The 21236-nt window shown below is 44.4% G+C and overlaps 1 protein-coding gene across 3 annotated transcripts in view; it reads left to right on the top strand.

Moving 5' to 3' along the window:
* Nucleotides 1-21236, top strand: part of BTBD9 (BTB domain containing 9) — a 295479-nt gene that overhangs the window by 198305 nt on the left and 75938 nt on the right. For all 3 annotated transcript variants that reach the window (XM_038760759.1, XM_038760761.1, XM_038760758.1), the window contains one exon: nt 19197-19304. In XM_038760759.1, the coding sequence (XP_038616687.1) occupies nt 19197-19304 (108 nt within the window). The remainder of the gene's footprint in view (nt 1-19196; nt 19305-21236) is intronic.

Here is a 21236-nt window from a genome sequence, read left to right as displayed (position 1 = left end):
TTGAAGCAGCACGACGTAGTGGGTAGAACACGCGCCTGGGAGACAGGCGATCATGAGTTCTAATCCTGGCCCCGCCACTTGTCTGCTCTGTGACCTTGGGCAAGTCATTTCACTTATCTAGGCCTCAGTTACCTCTTCTGGAAAATGGGGATCGAAACCGTGAGGCCCACGTGGGACAGGGACCGTGTCCAACCTGATTTGCTTGTATCCACCCCAGTGCTTAGTTCAGTGCCTGGCACAAAGCACTTAAATGCCATAATAATAATAATAATTATTATTATTATTATTATGGGGCTCACAATCTTACGCCCCATTCTACAGGTGAGCTAACTGAGGCCCAGAAAAGTTAAGTGATTCACCCAAGTTCACACAGCAGACAAGTGGCAAAGCTGCGATTAGAGCCCACATCCTCTCGTAATTATGCCGTTCTGTACAACGCATGCCCAGATGGCCCCGGGTCTAAAAGAAATCAAACAGCATGTTCATTGAACATAAACAGCTGCTTATGGAGAAGCAGCGTGGCCCAATGGAAAGAGCCCGGGCTTTGGAGTCGGAGGTCAGGGGTTCAAATCCCGGCTCCACCACTTGTCAGCTGTGTGACTTTGGGCAAGTCACTTCACTTCTCTGGGCCTCAGTTACCTCATCTGTAAAATGGAGATTAAGACTGTGAGCCCCTTGGGACAACCTGATCACCTTGTAACCTCCCCAGCGCTTAGAACTATGCTTTGCACATAGTAAACGCTTAATAAATGCCATCATCATTATTATTATTATTATTATCATTATTGAATTTGATGTGAACACCCTCTCCCCTTCCCCCCGCCATTTCTGTCCCTGCCATTTGACTCTCTGTTCTTCCTTTCTTCCCTGTTTTTCCTCTTTCTCAGTTTTTCCTCGCTCTGCCCAGGCCCATCTTGCTCCTCCGGTCTTTGTCCTCCCTTCTTTCCCCTCTTTCTTCCTTCCACTTTGAAGCACACTGTCTGTACATATTTATTACTCCGTTTTTAAATTTATTTTACTTGTACATATTTATTCTATTGATTTTATTTTGTTAATATGTTTTGTTTTGTTGTCTGTCTCCCCCTTCTAGACTGCGAGCCCGCTGGTGGGTAGGGACCGTCTCTAGATGTTGCCAACTTGGACTTCCCAAGCGCTTAGTACAGTACTCTGCACGTTGTAAGCGCTCAATAAATACAATTGAATGAAGGAATGAATGAACGAATGTTTTAGGATCCCATCTTTGATTCCTTCTTTCCTACCACTGTACCAACTTTGATTTTCCCTGGAGTGTAGCCTTCTGAATTTGCCCTCAGGTCAGCGCTTAGAACAGTGCTTTGCACATAGCGCTTAACAAATGCCATTATTATTATTATTATTATTATTATTATTGTTCGTACACTGCCCAGTGGATTGCACTATTTCAATTAATAGAGGTGTAACAGTAACATGGGCTTAAAATATCAGTCAGCTGTATCCATTGAGCGCTTACTGTGTGCAGAGCACTATATAACAGAGTTGGTAGGCATGCTATCGGTTGAAAACCCCGTACCTGTTTTAAATCTGGGCCGCAGAAGACAGAGAGTTGCCATGAATGTTTCAGTAAGCGCTCAATCAACACGATCAAATGGATGAATAAAAATAAGGGACCAGTGGGGGATTCTTCACCGCCATGTTTCTAATGTGGCTTTAGTAGTAAACCCAGTAGGTGGCAACATTGCATTATGTGATGGAGAATCTGAATTTTATAATAATAATAATAATAATAATGGTATTTGTTAAGCGCTTACTATGGGCAAAGAACTGTTCTAAGCGCTGACCTTTAAGGTCAGATGTCCTGCTTTCTACCTCTGGCCTAATCAGAATCTACTTCCAAAAAGAAAGCGTGGGAAGGGCTGAAAGGGGGAGCGGGAGATGGTTTGTCAGATGAAACGGGAAGTCGTTTGAGGAGAAACGTTCTGTGGTAGGTAGAGTATCAGGCAGAAACTCCTCACCCTGGGCTTCAAGGCTGTCCATCACCTCGCCCCTTCCTACCTCACCTCCCTTCTGTCCTTCTCCAGCCCAACCCGCACCCTCCGCTCCTCCGCAGCTAATCTCCTCACCCTTAGGCCTCGTTCTCGCCTGTCCCACCGTCGACCCCCGGCCCACGTCATCCCCCGGGCCTGGAATGCCCCCAATCCCTCTGCCCATCCGCCAAGCTCGCTCTCTTCCTCCCTTCAAGGCCCTACTGAGAGCTCACCTCCTCCAGGAGGCCTTCCCACACTGAGCCCCCTCCTTCCTCTCCCCCTCTTCCCCCTTTCTATCCCCCCTGCCTTACCTCCTTCCCTTCCCCACAGCACCTGTATATATGTTTGTACGTATTTATTACTCTATTTTATTTGTACATATTTATTCTATTTATTTTATTTTGTTAATATGTTTTGTTTTGTTGTCTGTCTCCCCTTTCTAGACTGTGAGCCCACTGTTGGGTAGGGACCGTCTCTATATGTTGCCAGCTTGTACTTCCCAAGTGCTTAGTACAGTGCTCTGCACACAGTAAGCGCTCAATAAATACGATTGATTGATTGATTGATTGACCCCGTAAAGGATGAGGAGAATAGAGCTGTTTCTGGGGGGGAGATAGACCCCAGAGTTGGGAATTCTTCAGTCCGGAAGGGCAGAGGCCTAGCGAACCAGTAATCAATCAATCAATCTTATGTTGGTAAGTGGGATGAAAGATTCATTCAGTCGTATTTATCGAGCGCTTACTGTGTGCAGAGCACTGTACTAAGCGCTTGGGAAGTACAAGTTGGCAACATATAGAGACGGAGAGTCAGCTATGAAGGGATCAAGGTCACCTCTGTGACGGTGCCTGGATCTGAGGAAAGTTTCATTGGGTTACCAAGCAGGCTTGCTTTGTTTTAGATGTAGATCTGTGAGGAACTACCATAACAGTGATACGAGCGATTTGAATTAGGCCCAAGAGGGGAGAAAGCAGTAGGATTGAGATTTAATCGACAAAACGTTGAAAAATGAAGCACACAGGGCCTTTTGAGTCTTTCCTAATTAGGCCCCCGGTTTTTGTAATCATCTCTCTGATAGTGACTGGTTTATAGCAAGACCACCAGTGTGCCAACCTTACTGGAAAATAGAGTAACATCTGCAAACCCTTTTGTGTTCTCCGAAGCGCTTAGTACAGTGCTGTGCCCACAGTAAGCGCTCAGTGAATGCCATTGATCTTTGTCCAGTTTGAAACTTTCCACTTCTTTAAACCGAACTATTACGTCTAGAGTTTAAAAAACAAAATCCCAGCCGTTGAAGCGCCCCGTAACTACCACAGAGAACAAACAGACGCGTCTCCGGGAAGCTAGCATTATGCTGTCAGGAACTGAATTTGCCTCTTCTGTTACATGATTAAGAGAACAAAGGAGATTTCCAGTGGAGAAGCACCATGTCAGAAGCCTTGGCGGGTTCTGGTTAGAGATGACTCGTGCCCAGAAAGACATTTATTGATCCCAAATTGGATCAGTCCCACCCGTTCATGTGGATAGGTAATTTGCCAATAGCTGGTAGTTAATTGGGGACATTTGACCTTCGGCTTCTATCGCTTGGGATAACTGACTTTCTTTCCCGGTCACCGTTCCCTGAAGAAGTCTCAATGTTACAGGTGCAACACCTGGGAGAAAGATCTAAAGAGACTCAAGCCTTTTCACTCTATCATCCTGGAGGTGACTAGAAATCAGCAGTGTATTTTTTTTTTCTTTTTGGAGGCCAGCCAGCTTCTGAATTAGATTCTAAAATAAGTCTTCCTTTAGGTGGTGAATGTCAGGATGAAGTTTAAGTCTGGAGTTAGGGTAACTCGGTCCTTTGAACTTTGTTCCCGAAATTACTGGGGAATGGGAATTTTTCTTTCAAAAAGAAATTGGTTCTCACCTGCTGAGAAATCCGTGGACGTCCCTCATTCCAGTCTTTAGCTCGCTTTGCAGAGAATACTCATCATCAATCGTATTTATTGAGCGCTTACTGTGTGCAGAGCACTGTCCTAAGCGCTTGGGAAGTCCAAGTTGGCAACATACAGAGACAGTCCCTACCCAATAGTGGGCTTACAGTCTAAAAGGGGGAGACAGAGAGCAAAACCAAACATACCAAGAAAATAAAATAAATAGAATAGATATGTACAAGTTAAATAAATAAATAGAGAAATAAATATGTACAAACATATATACAATAAAATAAATGAATAGAGAAATAAAAATGTACAAACATATATACATATATATATATACATGTATTACTCCTTGAAAACATCTGAATCCCAATATTAGCAAGTATTCCCTAGGCCTAACAGCAGCCTTATTGTTACCATACCAACATCTTTTAGACTGTGAGCCCACTGTTGGGTAGGGACTGTCTCTATATGTTGCCAATTTGTACTTCCCAAGCGCTTAGTACAGTGCTCTGCACATAGTAAGCGCTCAATAAATACGATTGATGATGATATTCTGGCAGGGAACCGTGATCCAGCTCCTGGAACCCTCTCATTCCCCTCTTCTCTAGATCCTTTAAACGTCTTACTGTTTGTTCGTTTTCTCTCCCTCTGTCCCTCCCTCCCTCCCCTACCCCCACCCCCCAACTTCCAGCTTTCTGCCGCCATTAAAATATCCGTTCTTCGCCATTTGAAGGAATTTGATGTCAGTGAGGATGCCTCAGAATTAACCTCTAGTTCTGATGGTGACGGCTGCGTGGACCCCGATTCTTGGCTCCGTTTCACCCGACTTTCAGGGCCCTTGGACTGAGATGGGGTTCATCCTCCACTTTGGAGGGGGTGCGGGGGACGATTATGCCCCGCAATCAGTCGGTCATATTTATTGAGCGCTTACTGTGTGCAGAGCGCTGTACTAAGCACTTGGCAGAGTGCTGTTGGTAGACTCGTTCCCTGCCCACAGTGAGCGTGTAGCCCAGGGGCCTCAACTGAGTAGAATGCACACACAACTATTGCTCCTCTTGGTTTTCCCCAAGACTATTATTCTTCCAAAGGTAGGAGAATTTCAGTCCATATCTTGGGGCAGTAATGGTTTTGCATATAATAATGATGGTATTTGTTAAGCACTTACTCTGTGCCAAGCACTGTTCTAAGCTGGCCATTTCATACGCTCTACCAAATGTCTGATGTTTTCCTTAGGGGAAAGGGAAATAAATAGTGTGGAATATATCTTAAAGCTAAGTGATTGAGAAGTCATTACCTTTATGTGTGTATATATATATAGAGAGAGAGAGAGAGAAAGAGAGACAGCATGGCTCAGTGGAAAGAGCCTGGGCTTTTGAGTCAGAGGTCAGGGGTTCAAATCCCGGCTCTGCCAACTGTCAGCTGTGTGACTTTGGGCAGGTCACTTAACTTCTCTGTGCCTGTTACCTCATCTGTAAAATGGGAATTAAAACTGTGAGCGCCCCCCGTGGGACAACCCATCACCTCGTAACTTTCCCAGCACTTAGAACAGTGCGTTGCACATAGTAAGTGCTTAACAAATACCATTATTATTATTATTATAGCACACATATATATATATAATCTATATGCTACTTGTTAAGTGTTTACTACCCATCACCTTGTAACTTTCCCAGCGCTTAGAACTGTGCGTTGCACATAGTAAGTGCTTAACAAATACCATTATTATTAGTATTATAGCACACATATATATATACATATATATATATATATATGCTACTTGTTAAGTGTTTACTATGTGTCAAGCCCTGTTCTTAGCATTGGTTGGAGTAATAATAATAATAATAGCATTTATTAAGTGCTTACTATGTGCACAGCACTGTTCTAAGCGCTGGAGAGGTTACAAGGTGATCAGGTTGTCCCACGGGGGCTCACAGTCTTAATCCCCACTTTACAGCTGAGGTAACTGAGGCACAGAGGGGTTAAGTGACTTGCCCAAGGTCACCCAGCAGGCAAGCGGTGGAGCCAGGATTAGGACGCAGGTCCTCTGGCCCGTGCTTTATCCTATTAGGCCATGCTGCTTCCCAAATTTATACATCATTTTCAGGTCATTTTAAAAGCTTTAGGATATTCAGTAATCAAAGTCAGCTGTGTCCCGACAATGCAAGAAGATGCAGAAGAGATGTATCTGGTTTTTTTTTTCTTCTGTTGAGACTTCCTCCGGCACTTTAAAGGAGGTATATGATCATTCCTCTGGCTAATCATGATGTCTTTTTAAATGTTTCAGGTTCGTGCAAGAAATCAAATATGTTCTGCATTAAGCACTCCTATCAGCGAGACTTTTTTCAGCCAATATATTGCTTGAAATCCTAATTGTAAAATAGTCCGTTATGGTAGCTATTTTGGTAATAGCTTGAAAATGATGGTCCTGTAATTGATATGTGCAGTGCTGTAAGTAAAATAAGCATAATGTTGACTATAAACCTAATTGTGAATGAGTAGGCCATCCAAAGATAGAAACGTGAAGATCTGAAGCAGCCAAATAAACCATCTCTCTGTCCGGGGGCATTATGAGGGTTAAGGAGTTAATGATTTTAAAGCATTTTGAGTCTCTGAGAAGGAACCGTTATGTGAACACAGCAACGTTAGGACAGAGGAATTTGCTGCAGAGTATATGTTTTCGGTTTATTAAGAACCCTTTTGGTCTATGGGGATAGAGTCATCTTCACTTTGCAAAAGGAAAAAAATCTTGTACTATTTATAAAAGTTAATTTGTCTCAGAATGGCCACGCTGCAAGGGAGGTCAGGTCTCATGCTTGTTGTATACGGTGACTTTTACGTCTCCAAAATGGCCCAACAGTGCCAAGTTAGGTCCTGCTAGGGCGTGGAGGGCACATCCCCTCCAAGAGGCCTTCGTAATTTCCTCTTCTCCCACTCCCTTCTGCGTCACCCTGACTTACTCCCTTTCTTCAGCCCTCAGCCCCACAGCATTTATGTCCTGTCCGTAATTTATCTATTCATATCGATGTCTGCCTCCCCCTCTAGACTGTAAGCTCACTGCTGTGGGAAGGGAATATTGTCATATTGTATTCTTCCAAGCGTTTAGTAAAGTGTTCTGAACACAGTAAGCACGCAATAAGATTTATTGAGGAGAATGGCCCTTTCTCCTGTGAACCGGTAAAGTCTGAGCAATGCTCACCTGAATTGGAAAGGGCCAGCTTAAAACAGTGCTTTGCACATAGTAAGCGCTTAATAAATGCCATCATTATTATTATTATCATCTACCATATTTCAATCAATCAATCAATCAATCAATCGTATTTATTGAGCGCATACTATGTGCAGAGCACTGTACTACGCGCTTGGGAAGTACAAATTGGCAACACATAGAGACAGTCCCTACCCAACAGTGGGCTCACAGTCTAAAAGGGGGAGACAGAGAACAGAACCAAACATACCAACAAAATAAAATAAATAGGATAGAAATGTACAAGTAAAATAAATAAATAAATAAATAAATAAATAGAGTAATAAATATGTACAACCATATATACATATATACAGGTGCTGTGGGGAAGGGAAGGAGGTAAGATGGGGGGATGGAGAGGGGGGCGAGGGGGAGAGGAAGGAAGGGGCATGGACAGAGGTTGCAAGAGCTTCTCTCACAAGCATGCAGCTTTTGATTTTAGTGGGCTTGTGAATCCGGGACTCTTGCCGTTTCTCCTTCTCCACTCGACCGATCGATCCCCGGTTTGCCATTCCACTGTTTTAACCGAGGGAGTCAGTGGAATCCATTTGGCTCCATTCTCTCAGCTCTAGCGAAAGCTTTGCTTTAGAGTTGAGCATGGAAAGGAGAGGGGACTGGTGGAGGATGCTGAAGGAATTGGCTACTATCGAGACTTTGGCTTAGCGGAGCATTTCCTTTCTCTCTATTATCCCCAGTCCTCGTAACTGTAAAAGATTAAGGGTAGCAAGATAGATTTGGGAGTCATCCCTCTAGACTCTAAGCTCACTATAGGCAGGGAACGGGTCTGCCAACGCTGTTTTACTGTACAGTTGCTTGCCTTCAGGAAGTGCTCAATAAATACCATTGATCAATCGATTGAGGTGGCAGTTGAAGCCGTGAGAGTGAACGTCTACTGAGAAAAGAAGGGGGTCCTGAGGGACACCCCCCAGTGAGAGGTTGGGAAGCAAAGAGAGCCTGAGAAGGATCACGCAGAGAGGTAAGAATGAGAGAACCAGGGAAGATCTCTGTCTGGAAAACCGGTTAGAGTGTGTTTCCAGGAGTCCAAGATAACCAAGAGGTCAAGGATACTATGGAGCCCATTGGTTAGTTCTGAGCGAGCAACTTTGCTTTGTAGTGGGTCATGAAGGGAGTTGCAGGAGGAGCTTGGGCAGTAATAATAATAATAATAATTATGATATTTGTTTAGTACTGTACTTAGTACAGGCACTGTACTAAGCACTGCAGTGGATGCAAGCAAATTGGTTTGGACCCAGTCCCTGCCCCCTGTGGCGCCCACAGTCTCAGTCCCCATTATACAGATGAGGTCAGTGAGGCCCAGAGGAGTGAAGTGACTTGTCCAAGGTAACACAGCAGACAAGTGGCGGAGCCGGGATTAGAACCCTCGACCTTCTGATTCCCAGGCCCGGGCTCTATCCACTAGGCCATGCTGCTTCCCCTCCTCCCAAGAGTAGGAGGAGGAAAACGAGGAGATACCTGGAAAGTAAAGTTGGATCCAGAGAAGGTTTTTGTGAGGATAAGGGAGATGCGAGTGTGTCTGTAAGACTGTGCGTTCCATGGCGGGCACGGACTGTGTCCAAGCTGATTAACTTCTATCTATTCCAGCACTTAGTACAGCGCCTGGTACTTAGTAAGCACTTAACAAAGCAAAAAACAAAAAAAAGGGCAGAGGGGAGGGAGCCATCAGAAAAAGAGTTGTCGAAGATGACTGACAGAGGGGAGAGAAGTGGATGTGAGTGCTTTCATATGATGAGAAGGAATGGGTTTAGAGGCCCGGATGGGGAGAATTGAATGGCTGATATTCGGCTCGATCGAAAAAGTACGGGAAGTTCATTTCACCTTTCCCGTGGGACTTCCATTCTGACTGTCACAAACATCTGGATAAATATGGTTCCTGTAATTCAGATTGAGGTGGCCCATGATTTTAATAGAAATTGCAGCCGTAAGAGGGATGCATTACAAAATGTACTATCAGGCAGACGAATCATTCCTCAGAATCCCAAACCAAAGACTCCTCCATTAATTCATTAACCAGGTGTAATTTATCTCTGAGGCGATCAGTCCCACATTCTCTTTGTATCAACTGCAGATCACAAAGCTCTGTCTCCAGTAGCATTTTGAATGGAAAATCTAATCAGCAATTCATTGTTTCAGCATATTTTGAAGAGTAAAAGCACTCTTTGGCCAGTAATTCTGAAGCCTTAAAATAGGAAAGAAGTGTTTTGTAGGGAACTGATTCTTCAGAGGATTCAATTATAGAAGTATTTCAAGATTAGAAAATATTGCTATGGCAACTAAATTGTGTGCTCAAAATACAGAAGGGTTGGTGGAATTCCACTCTGCATTGGAAAAGCAGAAAAGGTTAAAGGCCTGAAATTTTGTGTTTTGTTGAATGTGTGATTTCCTGCACATTTCATCAATTTATCTCCCATGAATGATTGGGGAATCTGATGCCTAATCATCATAAAATATAGCAGAAGACTTTAATGGAAAAATTCTTGTTTGGTTACAAACATTAGCCCAGCCACATGACCTTTTTGCTCGAGATTTGGCATCAGTTTGTTTCGAGTTCAACCAAAAAGGATCCACAGTGTGTAGTTTTTGTATTTGAGGACTTCTTCCAAAATTATAGTTTTAGACCTCATCTCAGACTCTTGGCGAGCAGGCGGTGGAAGTCCGCTTGGAGGGGCAGTCGAAGGTAGAGGCCGAAGGCTCAGTTTTATCTTTCTATTTCTTGTTCTGTACTTCGCCTGGAAATTGTTCACCCACTGCATCCTCCGTTGCTGGCCCTCTGAAGAAACTTACATGTGTTCAGTTTTCTCATAAGGACTAGTAAAGAGTGACCCATTTAGTCAGTGGGTGACATTTCTGTCATTTTAATTGGTAGGTTGCTTCAAGTATTCTCAGTCCAGTAAATGAACAAAGCTATCACGAAGAGCAAAGAAAGAGCAACTGCGACAAAGTCAGCATGTGGCTGGAACTCAATGTAGAGGGTGTAGCCTTGAGTGCATTTCACAAGAGTTTGGGCGCTTTAGTTGTAAATACTCTAGGTTCCCCCATGGTCCGCAAAAGAAGAGTACGTCTCACAGATGACTAGTTACCGTCTAGCTTTGGGGCTGTACCTAAGTGGTTCCCTGTATTTGTGTCAGATGCAGAATAAGGAGAATTCACTTAATTCCTGAAAAGTAGGAAGGTCAACAGGATTGTCCCCATAATAATAATTAGGGTGTTAAGTGCTTTCTGTGTGATCACTGCCACAGATAAAGAGTGTGACCCAGTAGAAAGAGCCTGGGCATGAGAGTCTGATGGACTTGGGTTCTAATCCCAGCTTTGATACTTGTCTGCTGCCTGACCTTGGGCCAGTCACTTCACTTGTCAGGGGCCTCAGTTGCCCCATCTGTAAAATGGGGATTAAGACTGTGAGCCCCACAAGGAACGTAGGCCGTGTCCAGCCTGATTAGGTCGTTTCTACTCCAGTGTACAGTACAGTGTCTGGCAAGTAGTAAGCTCTTAACAAATACCTCTGTCGCCCCCCGCCAAAAAAAAAAAAATCCATGGGCAATCCCCTCCATCCTTCAAAATTTAGAAAGTAGGAGTATCCCTTTAGGTTGAATGTCCATTGCAGGAAGGGAGCGCGTCTACCAACTCTGTTATATTGCTCTTACTATTTTGTACTTATCGTGTACAAGCACTTTGTACAGGTCTCTGGCGCACAGTAAGTGCTCGGTAAATATGATTGCTAAGCGCTTATTGTGCATAGAGCACTGTACTAAGCACTGAGAAAGAAAGGGACTCTCTGATTTCGATAACCAGCCGTTTTAGCAAACACCCCTGTAGCTTTACTCTCTTGAAGCGGGGATTCACCTCCAATGAAACCCCTTACCAAATGCCATTTGCCATCCCTTATCACCGGAGAGTGGGAAAGTTGGATTGTCTTTGGGTTTTGGATTAAAGAAGCTTTCTTCCTCCCCCACCTTTGGCTCTGAGAAGGATCCCCAAGTGCTTAGCACAGTGTTCAGCACACAGTATGTGCTCAAGACATACCATTGACCGATTGATTGATTGAAAGGCTGGTCAGATAATGATCAGGGCAGGCACCACAAGCACAAAGACCGAACTTTGTCGGTACAATCCAGAACACAGATGTTGTCCAGAAGAGTGGAAAGTGTAATCAGTCAATCGTATTCATTGAGCAGTTACTTTGTGCAGAGCACGGTATTAAACTTTTGGGAGAATATAGTTTAACAGAGTTGGCAGATACGTTCCCTGTCCACAACAAGCCTACAGTTTCGAGGGGGAGACAGCTCTTAATATGAATAAGTACGTTATGCATGGGCGCATAAGTACTGTGGGGCTGAGGGAGAGGTGAATAAAGGGAATAAGGATGACATAGAAGGGCATGGGAGAAGAGGAAATGAGGGCTTAGTCAGGGAAGGCCTTCGGGAAGACTCTGAAGGTGGAGGGAGTAATTGTTGGATATGAAGGGGGGGGTGTTTCAGGTCAGCGGCAGAGGATGAGAGGTAAGCAGCGAGTTAGATGAGATGAGGTACAGTGAGTAGATTGGCATTAGAGGAGCGTTATGAGGACTGGCTTGTAGGAGAGCAGCGAGGTAAGGTAGGAGGGGGCAAGTTGATTGAGGGCTTTAAAGCCGATATAAGGTACTTCTGTTTAATGTGGAGGTGGACAAGCAACCACAGGATGTTCTTTGAGAAGTGGGGAAACACGGGCTGAACGTTTTCGTAGAAAACTGAGCCAGGCAGCAGAGTGAAGAACGGCCTGGAGTGGGGAGAGGCAGGAGGTCAGCCGGGAGGTTCATCCAGTAATCAAGGTGGGATAGGGTAAGGGCTGGGATTAACAGGGTGGCAGTTTGGATGGAGAGGAGAGGGCAGATTTTAGCAATGTCGTGAAGGTGGACCTGCCAGCATTTGGTGACAGATCGAATGTGCGGGTTGATTGAGAGAGAGGATTCGAGGAGAACGCCAAGGTTACGGGTTTGTGAGCCAGGAAGGATGCTTACCTAGAACTGTAGGTTATCTAGAACGGTCCCAGCTCACTCTCCGGCTTCCAGCATGTTGGGGCATGGCGCAGGCGTATGGGAGTCGATAAGACGGGGTTGAGCTAGATAACCCAAGTAGCTCTGGGCAAATCCTCATTTACTAACAATCCAGATTTAGCGACACCTAATTGGGCATTTTAGTCCAATTTAGAAAGCCAGGCCGGAGCATCGTCCGAGATCTGGGTCCGTGGGATTTCTTTCATCTCTGCCTTCTGCGCTCCCATATCCACCTTCTAACCATCAGACATGTAGCTCAGCAAAATCATGTTTCCCCTCCCAGAGTTTACCCTGGTAGCATGCCTGGAATCCACACTGAAGGGTGAGGGTTCAGGGCATGGGAAGAGACCTCCGTTGCCCAGCGTGCGCTAGTAAATATTCATGTAGGTCCCCCGGTTGGCTAGGTCTAAAGAGGCAGGATGAATTCCAAAGAGGGAGTGTTTTTCTCAGGGCTGACAATCCTTCAACCAAATGGGGAAGGGGGAAGGAAGCTTTTTCGCCTCCTCAGGGAATTTTGATGAGCTGTAACCCTCAGCCTTCATTCACGTTTTAGACGGAGGCAAGGGAAGTTGTCCTAACTAAAGGGATCACTCCCTTTTGGCTCCAGGGCCACCAAGAACAACAACATCAGGTAGTTCTGGATAAAAGAGACAACTGTCCATTTTGCTTTTAGCCTTGAAACCGGCCCGGTTTTGTTTAATTACTTCTGCTTAGCCGTTGGAAAAGTGAAAGTCTAGTGATGTTCTTCTGGAAGCGTTTGAATTAAAATGACAGAGCTGAGCTTTGACGACCCGAATCAGGGCAGCCTCACTGCGTCCGAGTGATCAAAAGATTCCCGTTGAAAATCACAATTAACAACTTTTTTCCATCCCTGAAAAAAAAAAATTCACAAATGCTTGCTCCTCCTTTTTTTCCTCACCTTCAAAAGATTGAGCTCACAATTAAATATATTGATGCATGCCATGTTGTATTAAAGTACTCATCATAGCTAGGGATTCTCACTTTGTTAGGAATTAGTCTTATTATCATTACCATTATTGCTGTGTTCTTTCTCTGAGTAGCAGCAGATAGTCGTACAGAGCATTACAATTTAAGGACAAATAACTCAGACTTAAACATCATCTAAATGTAGTTGGTTAAATCTTAGTTTAAATTCCTTGATGCAAAAGCTTTTGGGTTTTTTTTGTGTTTTCCTCTTTAGCAATAGAAATCTTTAGTGGAAAAAAATATTTTCGAAGTAATTGAAGGGCAATAAAATCCTTTAATAGATTGGGTGGGGAACATCTTCAAGGGCCTCGGAGTTTCTTGGAATGAATACTAGAGTCGGTCATGCTGGAAAAGGAACAAGTAAGTAGGATAAAAGAACAGATGGAGGAGTTAGAGTAAATGAGAGCAGAAGATGAAAAAAAGTATACGCTTTTTGAAGTGTGGTTGAAAAGTCTGATTATGATGGGACGAAGGATTAGGAATGTCCAAGCAGTGCCAAGAACTTTACAGATGTTGTCTGGAAGCCCAAGACGTTGGAGATTAGAGCAAGGAACGGGGGAACAAAGGCAGATGATGAACCAAATCTGGGATTGATTAAATGGCAGGTATTGGCACAGTCATTCAGTCAGGGGTAGTTATCGAGCGCGTTACTATGAGCAGAGCACTGTACAAAGCTTTCGGGAGAATACAATGCAACAGAGTCAGTTAATGCGCTCCCTGCCTACAGTGAACTTACAGTCTAGATGTTGTTCCACCCTTCAACACTTAACACCTGTATATATGTATATATGGTTGTACATATTTATTACTCTATTTATTTATTTATTTATTTATTTTACTTGTACATTTCTATCCTATTTATTTTATTTTGTTGGTATGTTTGGTTCTGTTCTCTGTCTCCCCCTTTTAGACTGTGAGCCCACTGTTGGGTAGGGACTGTCTCTATGTGTTGCCAATTTGTACTTCCCAAGCGCTTAGTACAGTGCTCTGCACATAGTAAGCGCTCAAGAAATACGATTGATTGATTAAGCACTTCCCAGCTACCTCTGTGCATTCTCAGGGATTCACACATTTACCCAAAGGACCCTACTTTTCTTGGGACGATAGCCACAGCAAGAGAGATGTCTGAAGGGAAAATATTCTTCCCCCAACCCGGTTGAGCTCTCCAGCTCCTTTCTCAGGTTGGAGGGACTGGAGATACTACTGCTCTCCCAGTCAGTCAATTAACCAATGCTATTTATTGAGCACTTACTGTGTGCAGAGCACTCTATTGAGCACTTGGGAGAATTTGAACCGTGCTTTGCACATAGTAAGCGCTTAACAAATACCATCATTATTATTATTACAGTCTAACACGGTTGAGACGTTCCCTGCCGACAAAGAGCTCGCAGGAGAGAGGATCAACCAGTCAATGGTATTGATTGAGCATTTACTCTGTGCAGAGCACTGTAATATGTGGTTGGGAGAGGACAATACAATAAAATTGGAAGAAATGTCCCCTGCCCATAAAGATCTTTCAGTCTAGAGGAACAGTGAATGGGATTTGGAAATGTTGAGTCAGCTATGATGTGGATGTTAGCCAAATGGAGAGGACAGAAGTTGGGGGAAGAGGATTCAAAGTATGTTCCCTTGTAAATCAGTAGTTTTAACAGCAATGATAATAATAATGATGGTAATAGTAATGGCATTTTTTTAACCACCTTCTGGGGCAAAGTGCTGGAGTAGAAAACAGAAGCAGCATGGCCTAGTGATTAGGGCAAGGACCTGGGTTCTAATCCCCGCTCTGCCATTTGTCTGTTGTGTGACACTGGGCAAGTCACTTTACTTCCCTGGGCCTCAGTTACCTCATCTCTAAAATGGGGATTAAGACTGTGAGCCCCATGTGGGAAATGTTCTCTGCCCAACCTGATTAACTGGTATGTACCCCAACTCTTAGAACCATGCCTGGCACAGAATAAGTGCTTAACAAATACCAAAAATAAATGTACAATACGAATAAAGTTGATAGGCACAATTCCTTCCTAGAAGAACTACACAGTCTACCCTGGGAGACATTAAATTAAATTGGGGAAATAGTGGACTATTCAGGTACGTACACAAATGCCATTCTCATAGAAACCTAAAAAAGAGAAAGAAGAGAAATCGTTGATTATATGTGTGTAAATCACTCATCAGTATGGCTAATAATGTCCAAAGCTTAAAAGAAATCAAGACATAGGACCTTGAATTAAAAGGGAAGTCAATCAATGGTATATGAGCGTGCGAGTACAACACAAGAGAATAAGCAGGCACGATCCCTGCCCATAATGAGCTTACAGGTCCTTGAAGGCAGTGTTCTTGTCTCCTCAGTCCAAGCGCTTAGTACAGTGCTATGCACACTCTAGGCACTTAAAAATATGATGGATTCATTCCACGTGTTTGGCAGTGCTTAGATCAGCAAGCAAGCAGAAGCAGTAGAAAGCCCTGCTGCCAAAATTGAAAACTTCCTGGTTTACTGATTCAGTTCAGTTCACTCGTATTTACTGAGCACTTACTGTGTGCAAAGCACCATACTAAGCGCTTGGGCTAGTACAATATGACAATAAACAGAAACATTCCCTGCTTACAACAAGCTGACAGTCTAGAGGGATTGCATCTCATTTACAGCGACTTTTGGGAAATGTCATTCCTCAGGTGACAAAGACTGCTAGAGTTTAATTCCTTTTTCCCTTTGCCCTCCACCCCACTCCCACCTTAAATTCACAACTCGGTTTTGCCATCACCACAAAGACTAGAGTGAATATCTCTGAGCTTTTCATTACAAGTAGCTCTTTGGTACAAGCTCTTAATTACTCCCCTTAGTACAGTGTGCGGCACATAGTAAACGCTTAACAAATACCATCCTTATGATTACTCCTCTTTGGAGTACTGCATTAATCTCCTTATACGTCATTCTTCACAAATCTCCCACAGCCCCCTGTAGCTTCGCATAAGCAGCGTGGCTCAGTGGGAAGAGCCCGGGCTTTGGAGTCAGAGATCATGGGTTCAAATCCCGGCTCTGCCCATTGTCAGCTGTGTGACTTTGGGTAAGTCACTTCACTGCTCTGGGCCTCAGTTCCCTCATCTGTAAAATGGGGTTAAGACTCTGAGCCCCCCGTGGGACAACGTGATCACCTTGTAACCTCCCCAGTGCTTAGAACGGTGCTTTGCACATAGTAAGCGCTTAATAAATGCCATCATCATCAAAACAAAAACTCACGACCCTGGATGGCCAATGATTAACTTTCGAGTGAATGAATAGTAAAGGAGTTGGGTTCCAGGACAAACTGAATAAATTCCCCTCGTGTAGCCCCAAGACAGGTCATCTCCGTCTCTTTTCTAGAAGCCTTGTTTTATAATGCCAAAGACCAGAATCATTTTGTCATAACACTACACCTCACAACCAAGGAGGGTGTGAAAAGTAAGAAATATTGCCTTGTTGAGAAAGGAATTTCTGATATAAAATGTAAAGCTTCAGGATGAGATTCTTAAAAACACACTTTGTCTAACAGTGCAGCACTGGTCTGTAGCATAATGAGGCTTTGTTATCTTTTAGACTATAACCAGATCAATGAGTTTCCCAATAATTTTGTTGCTGAGTTTTTGCCTAAGGAAGGGTGAGTTGGACAGCTTCACCTTGAAAACTGGAGGAGAAAGCAGGGTTTCGGAAAACTATTTTGCCTAGGCTCCTTTCCTGCCCCTCTTCGCTTTTTTTTTTTTGGCTTTTCTGTCCCACCCTTTCACACCCTCCTCAGCCTGGGGTCACAGTGAATCAAACAGTTGTATGGAGAAGCAGTGTGGCTTAGTGGAAAGAGCCCAGGCTTGGGTGTCAGAGGTCATGGGTTCCAATCCTGGCTCTGCCACATCAGCTGTGTGACTTAACTTTTCTGTGTCTCAGTTACCTCATCTGTAAAATGGGGATTATGACTGTGAGCCAACCTGATCCTTATATCTACCCCATTGCTTAAAACAGTGCTGGGCAGATAGGAAGCGGTTAACAAATACCTTAAAATGTACTGTAATTGCTATTATTTTTATCATTATTATCATTATTAAGCGCCATTACCCATCGAGGTGAGGTCAATACACATGATAATCAGGTCAGACCCGGTCCCTGTCCCACATGGGGCTCCCAGTCTTAGATCTCTTTCGCAGTCCAAGTAGACCCCGTTAACCTCATTTCTTTCATTTGCGAAGCGGAATGAAATTTGCCATCTCCCCTACTCGTGTGAGCAAATTGAGCTAGTCGTCTCCAAAGAACGCTGAAATTCTTAAACGGAAACCACCTTGGTGGTGCGGGCTCTCCAAAGGTGGAGTGTTTCCAGTGGTTTTGAGTGACTCGATGGCGGATCAAAGGTTTTCGCCTGGAAATCAACCCAAGCCGCCTCTGCCTCAGCTCCCGATCTCCAGCGGAGGTTCATGACAGAAGGAGCACAAAACAGTTATTCTCCTCTAGACGAAAAGGCACCAGGTTGGTGAATAAGCCAGGGACGCTAGGTGTTTTTGCACAGGATTAATCCCTTAAGAATGGCAGTCAGGAATAAAAAAAAAATAAAAAATAAAAAAAAATCCCGTTCAGCACAACATAGTTTGTCATCGCATGCATAATGCAGACTTTCCAATTAGAATGTGACAGTTTAGAAACTTCCTTCACAGGCTGATGAGAGCGCAATTATTTTAAGGCAGGCAAAATTCAGTCCACTGGGTTTGCCTCCAGTCACTTCTGACTCCAGTGGCCCAATGCAGAAGTTTTGGGAACACAGTTGCTATTGAATTTTGTATCAAAAACAACAGCAAGGCGAGCAATTAGTTGCTGAAAACGGGACCCCTGTTAAATCAATGGTATGCAAGCAGCCAGAGCATTTCTGTTAGATGTAAGCAAAATCACATCTGCTAATCAATTTTAAAAAAGCCCCCGACAGTTCACCGCCATTAAAGAAAACTCCACAATGAGGAGAGAAATTGGAAGAGAAGCAGCTTTTAGGCTGCCGTCCGTTGCAAGCAGCCATCGTTAGGCGGGGTGGATCGTGGCCTCTGCCTAATGCAAATCTCATCTACATCTCGGTCTTGGCCAGCCATCATCATCAATCGTATTTATTGAGCGCTTACTGTGTGCAGAGCACTGTACTAAGCGCTTGGGAAGTACAAGTTGGCAGCATATAGAGACGGTCCCTACCCAACAGTGGGCTCACAGTCAGCCAGCTTCCGTGTTCCCCCGTATCCAGGCCCGTTTGAAGCCATGTTCGGTTTCGCGTTTGCGTCGGTGTTGAAGGAATTCTTCTTTGGCATCTATTCTAGAGGCCCGGCCTGCCTGTTTAAGATCAGGCGAAGTGCTGGAATTATTATCTGAGTAAACACCCCTGCCTCAATTAAGACGGAAATACTTACGAGTCATTTCAGGAGGAGTAGAGGAGGAAAATGATCATTTAGGCAGGGAAAGGAGTGGAGGGAAATGGGTTGGGGTTTTTTTTTCCTAGTTACCTCGTAACGGAACAAAGTCCATCTCGACAGGAAAAGAATGAACCGTTTTTTCTGGAGGGCTTAAGTTTAAAGTCAAACCAACCAGAGAGATGTTTGCCTTAGCCTGGTTCAACATTGAAGGCTTAAATAAAGAGAAGCAGCGTGGCTCAGTGGAAAGAGCCCGGGCTTTGGAGTCAGAGGTCATGGGTTCAAATCCCGGCCCCACAAATTGTCAGCTGTGTGACTTTGGGCAAGTCACTTAACTTCTCTGTGCCTCAGGTCCCTCATCTGCAAAATGGGGATGAAGACCGTGAGCCCCCAGTGGGACAACCTGGGCACCTTGTAACCTCCCCAGCGCTTAGAACAGTGCTTTGCACATAGTAAGTGCTTAATAAATACCATTATTATTATTATCATTCTGAAGCACGTACTGCAGTGCTCTGCACATTGTAAGTGTCCCCCAAAATGCAACTGATTGATCGATGCATTCTCCTGCCATCCTATCCATGCAGGTTACTGCTTTGGGACTGCGATGAGCGGAGTTACAGCTACTACATCGAGGTTTCTACCAATCAGCAGCAGTGGACCATGGTGGCAGACAGAACCAAAGTCGCCTGCAAGTAAGTCTCGTTTCATCCATCGACTCAGCCCCGAGGCAAATTTTGGGCGTCTCTTGTGGGAATTCAAAAGGCTTTTTCTGTTGTTCTCTCCTCCTTAGTGGAGGGGCGGAGAGAATTGACTTCCACAGGTGCATCAGGCTTTAATCAGTGGTGGGCGGTTTGAGTTTGGATCTGATGCTTTGAAGTAACAGTGCTCATCTACACCGTAAACTCACGGCCTAAGAAAGACTTATTTGTCCATATCCGCTTGCCAGTCAAGCATGTGTTTTTTGGTTCAGGCAGTTACCACGATGAATCCCTCACCAATTACCTATTTCATCTTTGAACTCTATGTCTAGCTCTCACTGAGTCTCTGCCTTACCATCTGTAGATGTCTTTCTGGTTCTCTGCCTCTCGACGTCTAACTCCCTCCTTCTGTCTTTCCATCCCTCTCTCTCCTTCCCTCCCTCGCTTAGTTCAGTGCTCCGCACATCGAATGCGCCAAATAAATAGTAGTGAGGGATCGATTTCCTACTCTGTTTTTCTTCTCGGCTCGTCTTCGCCCCCCACATAGCAGAAGCACCACCCCTTAGCATCGACTGGACAGGAAACGGAAGCAGAAAGTAGTTCGTCATCATTCTAACGTTTTGCTCTTTTTGGTAATGGTTGCTGAGGATTTCCAGATAATTTTAGAGTCATTTTCCTGGTTTTAAAAGTGAACTCCACGTGTACGTGTAGAGCGTATCTGTGGCCTGGGCTGGGGAATAAGTTTGACGCGCTTGTTGGAGGGCAATCCAGTCAGGGCGTGTAACATCAGAGCTCTCATTACGGTGGACTTGGAGGTTTCTAGAAGTGTTCCTGGATGTTAGAGATGGCTGATAGAACTTGCTTCTCCGTTGGCTCTTGACTCTCACTGAGAAAATTGGACTTTCCTCAGCGTAGGGTCATCCCTGTCTCCCCCTTTTAGACTGTGAGCCCACTGTTGGGTAGGGACTGTCTCTATATGTTGCCAACTTGTACTTCCCAAGCGCTTAGTCCAGTGCTCTGCACACAGTAAGCGCTCAATAAATACGATTGATGATGATGATGAACTTGGCCTAGTGGATAGACCTTGGGCCTGGGAGTTGGGAGGACCTGGGTTGTAATCCCAGTTCCACCACGCGTTTGCTAGATGACCTGGGGAAAGTCACTTCACTTTTCTATACCTCATCTTTAAAATGAGGATAAAGACTGTAAGCCCCATGTGAAGCATGGACTGTCTTCAACCCAATTACCTTGTATGTACTCCAGCGCTTAGAACACATAGTAAGCACAAAGTAAGTGCTAAACAAATTCCATTAAAAACAAACCAAAAACTTATTCAGTTGAAACCCACGAGTATCCTTCCCATCAGCTAACACTTCTCCAAACCACTCACCTACAGAGAAGCAGTGTGGCTCAGTTGAAAGAGCACGGGCTTTGGAATCAGAGGTCTTGGGTTCAAATCTTGGCTCCACCACTTGTCAGCTGTGCGACTTCGGGCAAGTCACTTCACTTCTCTGGGCCTCAGTTACCTCATCTGTAAAATGGGGATTAAGGCTGTGAGCCCCACGTGGGACAACCTGATCACCTTGTAACCTCCCCAGCGCTTAGAACAGTGCCTTGCACATAGTAAGCACTTAACAAATGCCATCATTATTATTGTTATGTATTACCTCAAAGAATATTTTTGATCATCGAAACAGTAGTAATTATCCCTTATCCCCCTCTAGACCGTAAGCTTGTCTCTAGACTGTAAACTCGTGCGGGCAGAGAATGTGTTTATTGTTACATTTTATTCTCCCAAGCACTTAGTACAGTGGTCTGCACCCGGGAAGCTCTCAATAAATAGGGTTGAATGAACAAATGAATGTTTATTGATCTTGTACTGTGTGCAGAGCACTGTACTAAGCCTTGGGGAGAGTACAATACAGC

The sequence above is a fragment of the Tachyglossus aculeatus genome, chromosome 19 (assembly GCF_015852505.1).
Source record: "Tachyglossus aculeatus isolate mTacAcu1 chromosome 19, mTacAcu1.pri, whole genome shotgun sequence".
NCBI lineage: Eukaryota > Metazoa > Chordata > Mammalia > Monotremata > Tachyglossidae > Tachyglossus > Tachyglossus aculeatus.
Note: the sequence above shows the minus strand (reverse complement) of the source record. Positions and strands in the feature narration are given on the sequence as shown.